The sequence below is a fragment of the Bombyx mori genome, chromosome 16, assembly GCF_030269925.1.
Source record: "Bombyx mori chromosome 16, ASM3026992v2".
NCBI lineage: Eukaryota > Metazoa > Arthropoda > Insecta > Lepidoptera > Bombycidae > Bombyx > Bombyx mori.
The window spans coordinates 5863704-5881313 of NC_085122.1; the positions used below are offsets into that span (position 1 = coordinate 5863704).

The 17610-nt window shown below is 36.5% G+C and overlaps 2 protein-coding genes and 1 long non-coding RNA gene across 4 annotated transcripts; 1 reads left to right on the plus strand and 2 right to left on the minus strand.

Moving 5' to 3' along the window:
• Positions 1-228: 228 nt before the first annotated feature.
• LOC134200326 (uncharacterized) lies at positions 229-1868 on the minus strand. Of its 2 annotated transcripts, none has more exons than XR_009975182.1 (2): positions 1728-1868; positions 229-484 (listed from the first exon to the last, which is right to left on the minus strand). It is a non-coding gene; the product is annotated as an uncharacterized LOC134200326 (long non-coding RNA). The 2 variants fall into 2 exon arrangements; XR_009975181.1 differs by lacking the exon at positions 1728-1868 and adding an exon at positions 625-877.
• Positions 1869-2448: 580 nt separating this feature from the next.
• LOC101737361 (gephyrin) lies at positions 2449-12194 on the plus strand. The gene is made up of 10 exons (XM_004928832.5): positions 2449-2658; positions 2892-3645; positions 4589-4743; positions 5693-5834; positions 6906-6985; positions 7159-7265; positions 8217-8376; positions 9286-9397; positions 9727-9932; positions 10325-12194. The coding sequence occupies exons 2-10, from the start codon at positions 2898-2900 to the stop codon at positions 10463-10465; spliced, it is 1851 nt and encodes a 616-aa protein (XP_004928889.1). The 5' UTR covers positions 2449-2658; positions 2892-2897; the 3' UTR covers positions 10466-12194.
• A 769-nt stretch (positions 12195-12963) lies between these two features.
• Positions 12964-14702, minus strand: LOC101737070 (transmembrane emp24 domain-containing protein 2). The gene is made up of 4 exons (XM_004928831.3): positions 14421-14702; positions 13936-14117; positions 13367-13510; positions 12964-13234 (listed from the first exon to the last, which is right to left on the minus strand). The coding sequence occupies exons 1-4, from the start codon at positions 14557-14559 to the stop codon at positions 13085-13087; spliced, it is 615 nt and encodes a 204-aa protein (XP_004928888.1). The 5' UTR covers positions 14560-14702; the 3' UTR covers positions 12964-13084.
• Positions 14703-17610: the final 2908 nt, after the last annotated feature.

Genomic DNA, 17610 nt, shown 5'->3' on the forward strand with positions numbered 1-17610 from the left:
AATATATATTCAGAGTTAGATAGCCCATTTCTCGAGGAAGGCTATAGGCTATATAACATCACGCTAAGACCAATGCAAGCGGAGCACCAATAAAGAATTTTTCAAAATCGGGGTTTTAATCCCTTTTGAGAGCTTCCACTGCGTGCGGAAACGGTTAAAGTTTCGCTAAAGTACTTAATGTATGAGAGAATTGTTGCCCTTTAAAAGATCTAAAAAAAAAGTGCGCGATATCATAATAATTATGTCTATATATTAAGGTTGGCTCTAATTTAACAATCTAACAAATTTGTTCTAAAATAAAGCATTATTTGTGAAGGTGTTTTTATAAAGATGATATTCATCCCTATCCAAATAAATACGTTATTCATTACAACATTGAAACACCCAAATCACTTCAAGATAGGCTTTGACAATTATAGATTTTTCTGGATTTCTCCAAGATCTCATCGTCAGATCTTAATGTAAACAGGACCATTCGGGAAATCTTTCGAACAAAAAAAGAAAAGAATTATTAGAATCGGTTCAAGGATTCTCGAGAAATCGGTGAACATACATAGATAAAAAATTATGGTCGAATTGATAACTTCCTCTTTTGAAGTCGGTTGAAAAGTGTGATTTTGGTACCTTAAATAACTCCTTATCATTCTATTATTCAAAAATATTTTCACTTTCTCCATAAATGAAGAGGCGGGTAAAATTTAGCGTTATGCTAAAGTAACTATTCCACGCGGACGAAGTCGCGGGCAAAAGCTAGTATTATTTATATTCTTCGATCAAAATGTTGAATTTTTTATGGTCAAACGAGACTTTATCGCGAATCGCGTATTATCTATGCTACGAAAAATGAGAGACAAGAAAAACAACTATTTTGGGACAATAAATATGTAGGTAAGTAGGTATGCAGTGCACGAATATTATTGGTTGCTCACATAGCCGTAGGGTGGCCAGATTGAAAAATTTGAAATTTACGGGAAACATATGGGTGATATAAACATTGAGCGAACACTACATTTGCACAGGTCATGCATGACGGAACGTATGCGAGTTTTGTAGAATGAATCACTTTATTACGCAGAGACAATTTACTTCTTGAGTCGACTGAGTAAGATCGCGGCTCTCATGGTTATAACTAGAAAATTTTCAATTAAGCTCTTTGAACCGCTTCTTTTGTTATGCTTGGTATATCCTTAATCAAATTATTAATAAAATCTTTAGAGATTTAGTTATATTCTTCTAAAAATGCGTTTTTAAGATCTCTGTTCTGAAATTAACTGAGGTAGGATTTTTTCTCAACTTGTACTCCACGTTACACATTTGTTTTACGAGATCTAAGTCAGGCAAGCGCACTGGCTACCACGCCGCATTAGTTGCCACGACTCGACAGTCTCGAGGGTATACGGCAATACGGAAGATTATGGATTAAATGGCATTACATTTTTTTCAGTTATATTAAAGTGAAACTTTTATTACATCGTCTCAAAAAAATTCGTCTGTGTATTGCATGTCGCGTGACGGTCGGCCGCGCATTAAGGATAAAGTGATAGACGCTCGCCAGAGCAGCCAAGGCCAATATGGTGGCACCTATAGTTCGCAGCAGCTGACTGTGTAGTGTATACACTATTACTCATTTGTGCCAGCGCTCCACGCTATTTTGTTTGTTTTTGTCAGTGCTTAATGTAAATCTTGTTTGTCAGAGTTAAATGTCTATAATGTAAAAAAAGTTTTACCGTGGTTTCATAAAACCGCACAATCCTTTTTTTATCGTACCATAGTTAGAGACTATTTCACTATGACGTGGAGTTCTATACGTTCCCTCATACAAAAATCATATCATGCGATTCCAGAGATCTTTTTTGCCACGTACTATCCGGCTTTGAAATGAATTCTCCTCCACGGTGTTTTCCGTGCGCTACGACATGGCGACATGTCCTTCTTCAAATGAGGCTCGTGGAAAGTACTTAATGGTAGGCAGCGGCTTGGCTCTGCCCCTGGTATTGCTGAACTTCATTGAGTGACGGTCACCATCAGGTGGGCCGTATGCTGGTCCGCCTAGAAAAGCAATAAAAAAAATTCGTTACTGACCCTCCAATTACAGTCTGTTTGTGCGATGATACGATCTTGATACGATGATGCATTGAGTTTAATTCTCTCCTGTGTACTTGTACGCCTTAATAACTACGATACGAGGATTTTGACCAAATCTAGACTCTTGATATTATTTTTGTGTCTAGACTACTACTAATACTAATTTTCTGAATTGAGTACTCGATAGCATGTGAAAAAAGAGGCTCTCTGCTGCCAGCGAAATTCATTAACACGGTCGTGTTCTTATTTCAGTTTTTGTGCATACTATATTTTTTATGGTTTCGCGTTAAAACTCATAACGGTGCTAAAAAGAATTTACAAAAAAAAAGTGGGGAAATTGGGAAATTCACACCTGGCCACCCTTTGTCTTGCAGTTTTTCACAAACACTGGCAAACAGTCATTATCTGCGTGATTGATTGTAATTGTCGGCTCGTTTATCAATTGTTTAAATTAATTTATGCCTGAACATCTCATAATAGTCTCTGAGTAAAGTAAAGTAAGAGAATTAGTGATAGTGAACACAAAAGTTGTGATTAACAACAAAAAATTATATTTAAATTTCGAAGTATTTTGTAAGTACCCGCCAGAAGCTTAAAGTTAATTTTGTATTAACCTTACCTACTTTCCGTTGGTAGTCTGCTAATTTTAAATACACTAAATATTGGAAAAATTGCTAATAAATGTAAATAACATTACAATATTTATCTAAAAAGTGGTTGTAATATTATTTTTTCGAACGAATGCATAATTCCATGTTTTCTCTGTAGGTATTAATAAATTAAAATATTTTTTTGTATTTAAATAGGAGAAAATGATAAAAGCAGTAGCAGTCATCACTGTGAGTGACACCTGTTTCAAAGATAATTCTAAAGATGAATCTGGTCCAGCACTTTGCCATTTAGTTAAAAAATTATTTCCTGACTCCAATTTACACACAATAATAGTACCTGATGAACGAGAAATGATTGAAAGGGAACTGAAATATTTTTGTGATAGTAATCTAGACTTAATTCTAACAACAGGAGGAACAGGTCTAAGCCCAAGGGATGTCACTCCAGAGGCTACAAAAGTTGTTATACACAAAGAAATTCCCAGTATATCTGTAGCCTTAACTCTGGAGAGCTTAAAAAAAACTCCTATGGCTATGCTTTCAAGATCTGTAGCAGGATTGCGTGATAAAACTTTAATCGTAAATTTACCAGGAAGCAAAAAAGCTGTCTTGGAATGCTTTGAAGTCATCAAACCAATTCTGCCTCATGCAATAGCATTAGTACGGAATGAATTGTCAGAAGTTAGAACAATACATGATTCATTGCAATTTAGTCATTTGTGTCCACATAGGAGCAACGTAGATATTACAAAGATAGCACTAAGACCAAGAGCATCCCCATATTCAATGATTGAAATGGCTGAAGCCTGTAAGATTGTAGATTCAGTAATGGGACAGTGGAATGAAATGTTAGAGATTGTACCTTTAGATCAAGCACTTGGTAGGGTAGTTGCTCAACCTCTGCGTGCAAAAGAGCCAATGCCGCCATTTCCAGCTTCCGTTAAAGATGGTGGGTATTTTTAAATAAAATTATTAATAATCAGGGACAAATCATACAGTCATCTGACCCTAAATTAGGCTGCTGTGTATAATTTCAATAAAATGGTTCATTAAATTTGAATATAAAATAGAATTATCAACCATCAACTGAGACAAATAAGAAACTTTATAAAAATGCATATTCATCAACCCTTGATTTCTCATAAATTCAAAAAATATAAAACATACTTAATATCTAATGAATAATTTTCCATTGGATACATGAACATATTAAGTAAAGCCGCTGTTGATTCAATTGGAGTTTCCATTCATCATCAGTTTTATTGTTATTAAAGTGTCTTGTTATAAAACGGTTGAAGTGTGTTAATTTCTGTTAATTATTCACATAATTAAAAAACATTACATAATTCATGATCAAGATTTTAAAAAAGGACTATATATATATTTTTTAAATAGTAACATACTATGACATTTACAATATGATTCCAAACAGTAAAAGCTTGTTATCGCGGGGTATATGCTTCGTAAATATGCCGCGAATACAGAAACCGTGAATATGGAATGGTAATTTACATATTTAGTTGACAAAAGTTAGGTTAAGTAGTTTAGATGACAAAATAAAAAAATACTTTATGCATAGTTTTAATAACGCCTATTCTACTTTTTTATTAGTCCATTTGACAACTCGTTTTTAAAGGATATTCGGTCGGATACCTTTTATATTAGAATTCTTTTATCAATGTGTAAGTAGGTACCGATGTGCCGTTTAGATCTGCGAATATGGTATTTGGGTAGCATTTTTGAATAGTGAAAACCGCGAATAAAGGAAGCGCGAAAAGCTTTTACTGTATTCAGAATAATGTAAAAAATACATCACATTATTTTTAAATAAATTTATTCAATGAAAAATAATGTGTTATGTTTCTATCATTATATTTTAATAATATGTTCAGGGTATGCGTGTCTGAGTACGGACGGTGTTGGGCCTAGAAAAGTGAATGCTGCTATTACAGCGGGTGATGCTCCGACTACACCGCTTTGTATGGGCGAGTGTGTGCGCATCAATACCGGCGCTGCATTACCTGCTGGTGCCGATTGCGTTGTACAAGTATGAATATATAATTTATAACATACGACCCACGGAACAATATACTATTCTTGATTTTTACATTCAATTTTAAAGCAATTTATAATTTAAAAAAAAAATGAATAGGGTAATTTCGAAATGAAAAATGCGTGTGGAGAGTTACAAAATCTATTTAAAATTGTTCCGCTGTCTTCAATCTCCTTAGGGTAGAAAGGAACTGGCTAGCTGGCTGGCTGAAAATTAAAAAAAATGTCCTTATTGAAATAATGCGTTAAATACATTTTCAGAAAGACCAATGATTGTTTGTGTATTGATATACATTGTGAATTTTCGAGTTAGGTTCCAGACCCAGACAACGGGGCAATGCACTGTTTTTGTCGCTCTAAACACGTCATGTCGGATCCTCCCGATCCACTCTCGGTGCTGTTAATCTTCAAAGCCTTGATCACTGTTCTCGTCAAATATGTCGAACGCGTTCGTCGTCCTACCTAACCCACTGAGACACTAGACAAAACCCACGGAGTCTTTCACCGGAGCTTCTCAGTGAGTCGCTATTGCGATCCGTCAGTGTTAGCAAATTCCCTCAGGCCGAGCCCCGTGAGCTCTTCTACCAAAGCGGTGAAACTTTAATAACCTCTAGAGGCTACCAGTTACATAGGGAAAAATTAAAGAGGCGACTTATAATTCTTAATATTATAGAACTTCCATAATTATTTGAAAAATTAATTTTTCATAGATAAATCGTAGAAAAAGATTTCTTCTAATTTCATTCAGAGATAAAACAGCTGAATATTTTTCTGGAGATCGAACACAGCCGCGTTTCTCTATAATTACTGTTTACAAAAGTGAGTCATAATGAATGCGATCGCTATTAAAAATGTTATGGAATCTTTAGTGATTCAAATCGATATAAAATGGAATAAGAAAATTGTATATAATATCGATTAAGTTTAATTGTAAAAATTGCTAGGTTGAGGATACAAAATTGCTATTAGCGTCTGACGATGGCGTGACTGAGTTGGAAATCGAGATACTGATCGCACCTGAGCCAGGTCAAGATGTTAGACCTGTTGGTTTTGATATAGCAATGGGGGCCACGCTTGTAGACAAAGGTAATGTATCACGTTATTCAAATCATTAAGACTAAATAGGGCAAAATTAAAACGCCCAATGAAATAAATTTTATTTAATGTTATTGTAGTGAAGTAGTAGTAGTTCGGTAGTATCCCGATCCACTAACAGTGCTTTTAAAGTACCTTAAGCACCGGTCATCGTTCTCGTCGAACCCGTCGCAAGCGACGGGTAAACTAACCCTCAGACACAGCCCACTGAGTTTCTCGCCGGATCTTCTCAGTGGGTCGCGTTTCCGATCCGGTGGTAGATTCTGCGAAGCACGGCTCTTGCTAGGGTTCGTGTTAGCAACATCGTCAGGTTTGAGCCCCGTGAGCTCACCTACTAAAGTTAGGGTTACGCTGACATAGCCGCTAGGGCTATCAGCTTAGGTAGGAAAAAAAAAAAAAAAAAGGTACCGTACGTGGTGCACTTGAAGTAATTATGCCGATTTCTGTTACTAAGGCGCCGCAACGTCTATTATAATATATTTTTTATTGCTTTTATTGCTTAGATGGATGGACGAGATCACAACCCACCTGTTGTTAAGTGGTTACTGGAGCCCAAAGACTTCTACAACGTAAATGCGCCACCCACCTTGAGATATAAGGTCTAAGCTCTCAGTATAGTTACAACGGCTGCCCCGCCCTTCAAGCCGAAACGCATTATTGCTTCACGGGCAGAAATAGGCAGGGCGGTGGTACCTACCCGTTCGAAATCACAAGAGGTCCTACCACCAGTAAACAAACAGTAGACTCTGGAAAAGACGAATCCGAAGATATTCAGAATGAATCTGCTTCTAAGACTAAAACATGTACATTAACAAACAAAACTAGGCAAACTTAGACAATCTAAACGATTAGTAACCGGAATCGACTTTTACTTGAGTGCGCCGCGTAGGGCATAGGTCTATCATGGCAGTCAACGTGTTAAATGAATTTAGGTATACCTACTGTTTGCAATCAGTACTCATACTTTATGCAGGAAAAGACTGGATTGCAGAAGTCCTTATCCAATGACAGAGTCTCGTTGTTTAGTAAGACATTGTCTAATTTAAAAATATCATTTTACAGGTGAATCTATAGATGCAGCTAAAATAGGAGTTTTAGCAGGAGCTGGTTACCAGTCGGTCACTGTTCGCGTCGGTCCCACGGTATTATCAGTTTTGATCACATCACTTCTAATAAATCAGATCGGTTGTGTTTATTCAAAACAGTAATCATTTATCAATGCTAATAAAATTAAATGACCGTTGAAAACATAAAGTTTCTCGAAAAACGATTCGAATTAAGAACAACTTTATTAACACCCTAGAATTAATTGTAGGTGGCGCTGATGTCAACTGGAAACGAATTACAAGAACCGTCCGAATTGAAACTCAGGCCAGCACACATTCGGGACTCCAATAGAGCGATGCTGAGCGCCTTGTTGAAGTAAGAGAATTAATGTTAACCAACAAACAAAACAAAAAAAATTAACACCTCCCGTGTTAAGGTAGCATTCCGATTTTGGCGACCGCGACCGACGACTTCGACAGGAGACTACGACCGGGTCACGCGACTTACTGCTTAGTATGAATTTATATGGAACTCTAAACATCGCAAGCGACCCGGTCGCGCAACCTGTGGACGAGGCTAGGAAGCGACCGTGGTCGTGCGACGTTACTGCCACTGGAGCAGTGCCGCCGCGCGACCCGCCCACGTTGCACGTCAAAATGTCATCATTTTTCACACACGATGACGAATTATACATGGATGTAGTGTCCATAAACCCACCTATATATACGATTCGTCACTCCAGTCATATCAAGATAATGTTATTCGAGATAAAATTTGGGAAGAAATTGGCAAAATTCTTGTTTCCGAAAGCAAGGCCAACAAAATTAGTGTATCATCTTTTTGTTCTAATAAAATCCGTATAGCTTTTTGCCTAGTTGCGGTTAAGTTGTCCGATATGAGCACTAGAACACAATTGTATACAATAAAAACGCGGGCATACTGGCTGTCGGTCGCGGTCGCTGACATCGGAATGCCACTGGTAGTCAGGCGACAGGCGACCAGGGCCGCGGTCGCTAGTCGCGGTCACTTGTCGCCCTGGTCGCCAACATCAGAATGCTACCTTAAAACGTACATAGTTTTTTTTTTAATTGTAGTATAGGCAGACGAGCATACCTGCTCGGCATGTATGCTAGGCCAAACGGCACCTGATGGTGAGTGGTTACCGTCGCTCATGGACGTCAGCAATGCCAGGGGCAGAGCCAAGCCGCTGCCTGCCAAAAATAATAACAAAAATCGACATAATTACTTCAGTGCGCTACGTAGGGTGACCTACATGGCAGTCAAAAGGTTAATGAAATCAATAAATAATATTTATATTTTGAGCAGAGAGCACGGGTACCAGAGTATAGATTGCGGTATTTGTCGTGACTCTCCCGAAGAGCTAGTGGCCGGTATATCGGCCGCCCTGACCAAGGCCGACGTGTTGGTCTGCACCGGAGGCGTGTCGATGGGCGAGAAAGATTTACTGAAGCCAGTATTATTAAACGTACGCATCCTTTTTTTATTTATTGCTTAAATGGGTGGAGAAGCCCACAGCCCACCTGGTGTTAAGTGGTGACTGGAGCCCATAGACATCTACATCGAAAATGCGCCACCCACCTAGAGATATGAGTTACTACTTAGACTTACCTACTGTTAAAATAGTCTACAAATATATGAGCTTGTAAATTTATCTAAATTTTATTGTCAGTCTATTATTTAACGTCGATAGATTATTATTTTTTATGATTGAAGGATTGCTAGTGGCACTAAGGTCTTTCCAGTTTCACCAGGACAAGTGGGACGTCGATAACTTGATATGTATGTATGTAACGGAATCTTTGAACGATTTCAAGATTCTCGTTTAACTTGAAAATTTGCATAAGTATCAATGATCGATGACAATACATACATACAATAATTTATAACTACGTTCCAATTGATTTTTTTAAGTATTCTTTACCTTAAACAATATATATTTTTAAAAAAACAAGCCCGTTGTTTTGTGTCCCTGGTTATTTTCAAAATGTGACTCATTATGGAACTGGTGATAATTTATTTGATTATTCATTACATATATGACCTCCGATTCGAAATAAAAATTGTTTTGAATTTCTTGTTGTCATCCGTGCGTTCCAATACTTTCTATTCGATTGTGAAGAAACTCTGTACAATAGATTAGAAAAAAATCTAGAACCAATAAAGATAAGACTTTAACTGGTATATACCTACTTGCTGGATGACTTAGAGATTTTTTAGTGTTGGTGGTAGGGCTTCTTGTGAGCCTGCACGGGTAGGTACCACCACCCTGCCTGTTTCTGCCGGGAAGCAGTAAGCGTTTCAGTTTGAAGGACTAGCCGTGGTTACTATTAAATTGTTTAAATTTGTGTCGAATTGTTTTAAATTCTGACTTCAGGATTTCGGTGCAACACTTCACTATGGACGCGTTCGCATGAAGCCCGGCAAGCCGTCGACTTTTGCAACATGCCAGTTTGAAGGAAAAACTAAATTTATTTTTGCATTGCCTGGTAAAACATTTCTTTGTTATTTGTATTAATATTTATTAAATTATATAATATAGCAGATATATTGAACCAGCCATCCATTATATTTGCTGCAACGGAGACGGTTTGTTCTAATAGACATACTAGAAGAAGAAACAATAATATACAAAGTTAACACAGGCAACAAACACCAATCACGCAATCACTGTTCAACACTTATAGAACAGATCGTCTTAGACTAATAAAGTGCACTGGGAATTTCGGATTCCTTTTTGGAAGTTGCAAGAATCGGGTATTTAATACTCCGATATTTTAACGAGAAAAAATAATGTAATTTATTAATTGTTCGATAGGTAATCCAGTTTCTGCCTACGTTTGCTGTTTGCTGTTCGTGATCCGAGGTCTGCGCGTGTGCAGCGGCAAGAGGGGCTCGTGGCCCAGACTCCGCGCCAAGCTCGCGCACGGCGTCGCGCTCGACCCCCGCCCGGAGTACGCGCGGGCCGACATCGACGTGTCCCAGGACGACGACATGCCCACTGTGAAGTTGTTGGGCAACCAGGTAACTTTTTTTTTTTGGCCAGCCCATAGAGCCCTTGGATATCTACAATGTAAATGCCGCCACATGAGATATGAGTTATAGGGTCTCAGTATACTTACAAGGGCTGCCCCCCCCCCCCCCCCCCTTCAAATCGGATCGCATTACTGCTTCACCGCAGAAATAGGCATTATTATCCTATGCCATAGAAAGAGGCATAGGATAAAAATTACGGATTCCCTGATTTTGGTCTAGGCCCGAATTTTATAGTAAGCCAGGCTCACCGGTGGGCCGCACGGCGTTGAACGCATTAAAATTAAATTAACACAGTGAATCCGACAGGTAGTCGAAACTACTTCGTGTATGTGCAGGGAGGGCATAAATTTTAATATGAAGTTTATGTTTATGTCGTACAGTGCAGTAGTCGTCTGTTGAGCGCGTGCGGTGCGAGCGTGCTGGTGGAGTTGCCGGCCGCCTCCCCCGCGCACCCCCGGCTGCCGGCCGGCGCCATCGTGCCCGCGCTCGTCACCGGGACGCTACACAACAGCGCAGTCTAATCCCCTATTCAAATATAACTGGCACGTCCTACTAGGTATTCACATTTAAAAACACTTCTCTTTGTTTGCATGTTTTCTCTCTTTTCGATTCCATTGCTGCGTAGCATGTACGCAAAAATCACACGCGCGTCCGGCGTCCAGAAATGTATACGTTTCTACATCTGCGTGTCTATTCCTTACGCAGCATATTTACGTTTTAACTGACGTTGCTAAAACGCCCCACGCGCTGTCGGGTGTTTAATATAAACGAGGGGTTAACGACAACATCAAACTGTGACTTACATGCCGTTCTTCATATAAAGTGAAGCTAAGTAAAACATACCAAACGTTCCTGTGCGTAGCAATGGAACCGCAGATTTTAATCTCAAGGTGCAGTGTGCTTAGTGCGAGTTTTTTAACGTTCTCGATAGTGTAAAGGTTAACCCAATTTTGTATGCAGTTAGAACAGCGCCCCTAGCGGTAAACGTAGGCAAACGATTCCATTCCGTACAAATATAAGCTAACTTTTACGCTATCGAGAACGTTAAAAAACTCGCACTAAGCACACAGATCTACTTGCGTTTCTTTTTATCAAAACACACTAGATGTCATTTCATGTTTAAGTTTTACATAAGTTTTTAAAGCCATTCATTCTTAAGCAGAAGTAAACTGTGTAAATAGATTGACGTAATCTTCACTAAGTCGAACGCTTACGAAAGCCTTACATTGAGAATGCAGGCAATACCTTGTTGCATACTTACATGCGTATCGGTCACGATAATTAAAAGCAAATCTGTTAGTGTAAATTGAACATTTAAGATTAAACTATAACAGAAATTAAATTACATTTTGGATTATGAAGAGAACTACACGAATTAGTCTGTAAGAGCTACCTTAACGTTAGGTGAAATGTGAATTGTGCCAAAGTATATAAAACAACCTCAAATCTTGCTCAGTTTTATATTGTTTATAATTTTTAAATGTGTATGTTATCTTTTTATTTCTAATTGTGAAATCCCTATGAGGTCTCCTAGTTCTTTGTAAAGCTTGTTTTACCTAGTTAAAAATAGGAATCAAGTGATGATTGTGATAAATTATTTCCTTGAGTCTCGAATGCAATATTTGCATAGGTAATTGAAAGATCTTTTGCATACATTTTACATTTATTTTATTATTATCTAAATTAATTGTCAGAGGTACTCTGCTCTAAATTTAGAATTAAATAATTATACATAGTTTGTTTGGAGAGTATACTAACCAGAATTACATCGTTATATACTTTAAATAAATGAAAAGTAGGTTTTCAAAGATGCATTAAGAGTTGGTTCATCTAATTAGCGGTTTAGCATGGACAAACTAAAATATTATTATGGATTTAAAAAAAACATGTATTTTGGCCGAATTAAAGTGCAAATAATCATCTTCAAAATAGATCCTAATAAAACATTTCCTTCGAAATCATACCTCGAAAATTATCTCCATCCATGAAAATAGTTTCAATTTATTAGAAATTATTTAAATGTAACTAAATAAAAATAGTTTTATAAACAGAGTACCTATAAATGTATGAATATGTCAAATTGAAAAGGCTTAATCTTTTTTAGCCCAATTTGTTTAAGTGGGTGTAGAAATTTTCCTTAAGTTCCTTTTTGTTGTTTGTGAAATAAGTTCTTTGGTAGCAATTCTCATGTAGTAAAAAAAATCTCGAATATTTTGGTGATGGTTTGTTAAATAAAATTTGTTGTTTTAATCTGTTCTTTTTTTCACCTTATACCCAACATCTTTTTTTTTATTGCTTAGATGGGTGGACGAGCTCACAGCTCACCTGGTGTTAAGTGGTTACTGGAGCCCATAGACATCTACAACGTTAATGCGCCACCCACCTTGAGATATTAGTTCTAACTTCTTAGTATAGTTACAACGGCTACCCCACCCTTCAAACCGGAACGCATTACTGCTTCACGGCAGAAATAGGCGGAGTGGTGGTACCTACCCGTGTGGACTCACAAGATGTCCTAACATCAGTAAAACAGTTTTTCCTAAAATACCTAGAAAGGAACTGGATTAGGCATAATGCACAGTGTATGTAAAGTGATGATAATACTCTTTTCACCCTCTACGTCACATAAAACAAACAAACGTGTTTGTTTGTTAACTAGGGAGAATTTCTAATCTTTTTCTAGAAAGAAGTGGGAATCACCCCTTTTATTAAGATATCACACATAAAATGTGAATTGAATCACCAAAAACAAATAAATAAATGGAATTTTATTTAATAAAATGAAAAAGAATTCAAAAGCTTAAATAGAAAACACCCGCAGGAAACTTTGTACAGATGTTGTATTAAATGCTCAGCAATGATATCTAAACAAAATAAATAGTGCATTAAGTCATGCTTCTACTATTAATACATTAACAATTAGATATTTAATAAAATACTGTCTAGTAGACTCATTATTAGTAGAAAAATATATTGATTTACATGAAATATTTCTCTGGTTTTGAATTAAACAAAGAGGGAGATTTTAAATTTATTAATATTACAAAAACTTATTTCATCTCATTGGATAAACAAATAATTTAAATGTCATACAACACTTCACACACCAACACGTGTAATGTAAAATAAGTCTATTAACATTACACAACACGCTGCACTTCAAAAAACCTCTTGAGATAGTAGACTTGTCCGATAGTCATGACAAGCAGTACTGAAGCCTCAAATATAGACCACATCACCACACGTGAATTTGTACTTTCATTTATTGAACGATGGATACGATCACGCACCTGAAATTAGTATGTTCTTGAGATTTTGCATAACTTTATTAGGAATGATTTTAATGTAATAAAAAATAATACTTTCATATTTTAATCTATTTTCGGTATCATTTATCTGTAAGATAATACAAGAATATATACCTGCATATACTCTTGATCGTGTTTGATAGTTCTTAATGTAGTAGCAAGTTCTTTGATCATGTCCTCAAGTTTATTATGGTCAGCTTCATTTTCATTACCAGATTTAGTTTGTGGTTCTCCGATTTCAAGATTGAACATTACCACCTATTAACAAAATATTACAATAAAATTGTACATGCTTTACCAAATGAAACTCCTTGTTAATGTATCTGATACAATAATTTTAAGCTATGTTTAGTTTATGTTAAGTTGAATTAAAAAAGAACATCAATAAGCTATTTTAACTAAATAACTAACAAGAATATTAAAGATTCATCCATAAAGGAAGAAATAATAAAAAGGATGCAAATAATATTTTTGGATTTCACCTCTATTGATGAGGCAAGACAAGATGTTCACAATTTTTATATAGCTCACAATTTTTAAAATATTAACTGTTACATAATTTTAAGCTAATGTTGTTTGCTATTTTCAAAACAGACTTTTTGTGACAGGTTCTACTGTTACATATAAAATTACTGTACAACATCAAACTGGAAATCTTACTATTGTCTAAAGTTAATACTAACCTTGGGTGTCATGGATGACATTTTATTACTGAAGCAATAAGTATACTTCCCTGCAGTTGGAGCAGAAAATGTATAAATACCAGATGACTCCCTCTCTGCTTTATGAATGACGTTGCCATCAGGGCCTAGTATTATTACATCAATATCTAAGAAACCACCTTCTGCTATTTCAAACGATAATCCTGAAAATATCAAGATTATATTACAATTACATTAACATTATTGAATAAATTAAATAATAAAAAGATCTAATTTAATGACCAAATATATCAATTCAAGCATCCCCTTTCAGAAAATTCGGCAAGTATGGTTTTCATTCACGCATATTGTTTATCATTTCGTGTGCAAACATACAGATTTTAGGGTATGTAACATAAACAAAAACCTATTTGTTATTTCTTCTTTACATACTTGTATTTGATTTTATTGAGTGCAAATGGTGTAAGATAAAGCAAATAAAGCATATTTCAGCTGAATAGTCTTACCCAATTTGGTATCGGCTTCTACATTTTCGTAAAAGCACTCTTCGGCATGTGCATCAACTGTGACTGTGTAGCTGTACGCATTGCTAACTAGGTTTAACAAAGTTACTACCAGCCATTGTGATATTCTTAAGTACTTCATTTTAATAAATGTGAATAATCACATACAATTTTTGTTTTATTTTGGTCTTTTACGTTTGAGCGTGCGTATGCTTCAATTTTCGACCCGGGCCACGTAACATGACATTATTTTATCTGTCATTGCTGTTGTCATTTTTGACATTTGACGTATAAATCATTGCCACGAATCAAAATAAAATTTTGAATTCCTTTTTTTTAAGCGATTTTATGACCTGGTAACTAAGACCTTTAGGTCAACTCTTATTTTAATTTATGTTCTTATTTTTATGAAAAATGATAATATAAAGTGAAATTAAATGAAATGAAACGAGATGAGATGATATGGTAATGAAATATAATCTCAGTAAAATAGTGGTCATTTACTGAGATTTTTTCAATTGACTTTTTGTAGGATCTCGATAAGTTACGTTCAGCGGCTTTGTTTGCTTTTCCCACATTTGTGCACTTTCACAGATACTAAACAGTTTATAAACTACCGTTATTACACATTTAAACTTGAAGAAACGCTAAATAGACAAAATAAAAAAAATCACACAACTTCACTCCTCGCGTTCCCGCCAAAAAGTCAATTTTGTGTTCCGTAATGTAATGCAAGTAGACTTGGCTTCACCATTGTTGAGCAAGCACCTGGCAGCCGGGTGGAGTCCCACTTGGCAGAACTAGCTTGGTTACGACAGTGTATAAGTGCAAACTCAAAATAGATTTTTTTCATCGTCCTTGTTTCGCGAAACTTTCGACTGTGGATTGTGGAAGCTATGTATCGTAGCTATGACCGTCAGCAACAAATTAGATTTTACTTATGCGTTGAAAGTACACTGTTGCTTCTTACGGCTATATTCTATGTTATATATTATATATGTCGTTATATTGAATTTGTTTGTCCCCTTACATAACTAGCATAGCATGGTTTTCGGGTTTTAGTTAATATTTTGGATGTAGTTGTGATTTTTTTTCATTTACCTAATAATTATTTTTATTCCGTTTTTTCTTCGATTTTCATTTGATGTCATCTTACAATACTCATTAAACGTTATTCAAAGTTTTCAACTGCGAGTAAGGTACTCCAAAAAAATAATGCTTCGAACTATTACTAAATTTATGTAGACTAAAGGTAATAGCGATTCTGACGGTGTCTTAGGGCGATACTTAGTGTAAATCCAGCGTTACCTACCTGTCGAAACTAGCGTACTCCGCCGTAAGTATGGGAACCGGAAAGTGACTCAGTCACACTTAGTCGAAAATATTTGCAAAAATTAAATTGGAACAGCCCAGATCAGGAAATGACTTAAACATTTTATAATGAATGATTTTCTTCATAACATTAAAACAAACAGTGTAGATTTACCACTTACTTTGATAACTGATACACAAATCAAGCTCGGGAGGATCACACTTACCATTTTACAATTATTAAAATTTTCTAGTTGTATTGTGAGTTGTGACGCAGTGGCAAGAATGAGTACATATTAATGATTGTTATTGGCAGCTTCCGCCGTATTACTTTTTTTTTTCCTGCCTAAGCTGATAGCCTTGAGAGGCTATGTCAGCGGAACCTTAACTAGTAGGTGAGCTCACGGGGCTCAAACCTGACGACGTTACTAACACGAACCCTAGCAAGAGCTGTGCTTCGCAGAATCTACCACCGGATCGGAAACGCGACCCACTGAGAAGATCCGGCGAGAAACTCAGTGGGCTGTGTCTGAGGGTTAATTCACTCGTCGAGCCCTTCGTCGCAAACGACGGGTTCGACGAGAACGGTGACCGGTGCTTGAGGTACCTAAAAGCACCGTTAGTGGATCGGGAGGATCCGAAATGACGTGATTGGGGCGACGTCGACTGCTTTCCATTCTTTCCGCAGGATCGGGAATGCCGTATTACTAATATTATGTGCCTAATATAGAACAACTATTATAAGCTTTAAATATTTAAATTACGAATGGACAATCTGTTTTACTTCTGAAATAAAATGCCTCGGCTTAATAATTCATAACACCGTCATTTGGATTTCTCAAACTGCAGCAATTTGACAAAAAATGGTCAATTTTGTGTTGTCCAGCTGGAGCACTGGGTATTTGTCACGTCGCCGGGAGCCGGCAACGAGAGTCCCTGATTGGTCGCGGCGCGCGATCTGACGCGTCTGCCGCATGCCCACGCTGCAGGCGTTAGGGTTGCTATAACAATACTCCATGGTCTTTATATCGTTTTAAGTTTTTTTCTCCATATTACATTGAGTTTTTGTTATTTCAATCTCTTTTACATTTTATTGATTAGATTATCGATGTGTCTTACTCTAACACAGTGATTCTGAAACTTTTTTTTGTTGCGGCACATATTTAACGATTTCAAAATTTGGCGGCACACAAAGAAAAGGATAAAAATTATTTATTTACTACCGAATCACACACATTTGCCAATTTTAACGAAAGAAAAGGTGCAGTAACTACTATGCAACACCTTGTGAATCCCAACTATCACTAAAACAACACGTTTTGTACGCAGAAGTGGCAAGTGTGCGCCGACTTGAAACATATTCCTATTGCTATGCACGCCGCTTCATCATAATTTGGCACTAAGAAAAACCGCGTTGCAAAGCAAATAATAATTTAATTTATTTTTTTGTGGATTTAAATATATATTCATGTTAAAAATATTTTTCTTTTTAAATGATATAATTTAATAATATTAGCATTATTATATATTTGCAAAATTTGGCGGCACACTTTTGAAATTTGGCGGCACACAAAAGTGCCGCGGCACAGTGGTTGAGAATCACTGCTCTAACATAATAATATGTCAAAATCCTGTAATTGTGCTCAGGGACGTCTTAAATTAGGCTGGGGCCCTTGGGCACACAAGAATTTGGGGCCCAATTTGATTTTGTTATCGCAGTCCATCTCTGTAATAGTCTGCTTATTTGCGAAAATTGAATCCAAGTGCATAGTTACATCATATATACCTACCTAATACTTTCTTAGTGTAAATCAGTACGTAATGTGTTCATAGGATCATCAGTACTTCCAGCATACTGTCATATTTGACTATTTATTTTCTT

What these genes read in the sequence shown, in the direction of transcription:
- LOC101737070 (XM_004928831.3), bottom strand. Translation starts at nt 14,559, where the DNA reads ATGAAGTACTTAAGAATATCACAATGGCTGGTAGTAACTTTGTTAAAC. An exon ending in AGAAGCCGATACCAAATTGG is followed by an intron (nt 14,118 to 14,420) that starts GTAAGACTATTC and finishes TGATATTTTCAG; the next exon opens with GATTATCGTTTGAAATAGCA. An exon ending in ACGATCAAGAGTATATGCAG is followed by an intron (nt 13,235 to 13,366) that starts GTATATATTCTT and finishes TACTAATTTCAG; the next exon opens with GTGCGTGATCGTATCCATCG.
- LOC101737361 (XM_004928832.5), top strand. Translation starts at nt 2,898, where the DNA reads ATGATAAAAGCAGTAGCAGTCATCACTGTGAGTGACACCTGTTTCAAA. An exon ending in GTGCCGATTGCGTTGTACAA is followed by an intron (nt 4,744 to 5,692) that starts GTATGAATATAT and finishes AAAAATTGCTAG; the next exon opens with GTTGAGGATACAAAATTGCT. An exon ending in GGCCACGCTTGTAGACAAAG is followed by an intron (nt 5,835 to 6,905) that starts GTAATGTATCAC and finishes ATCATTTTACAG; the next exon opens with GTGAATCTATAGATGCAGCT.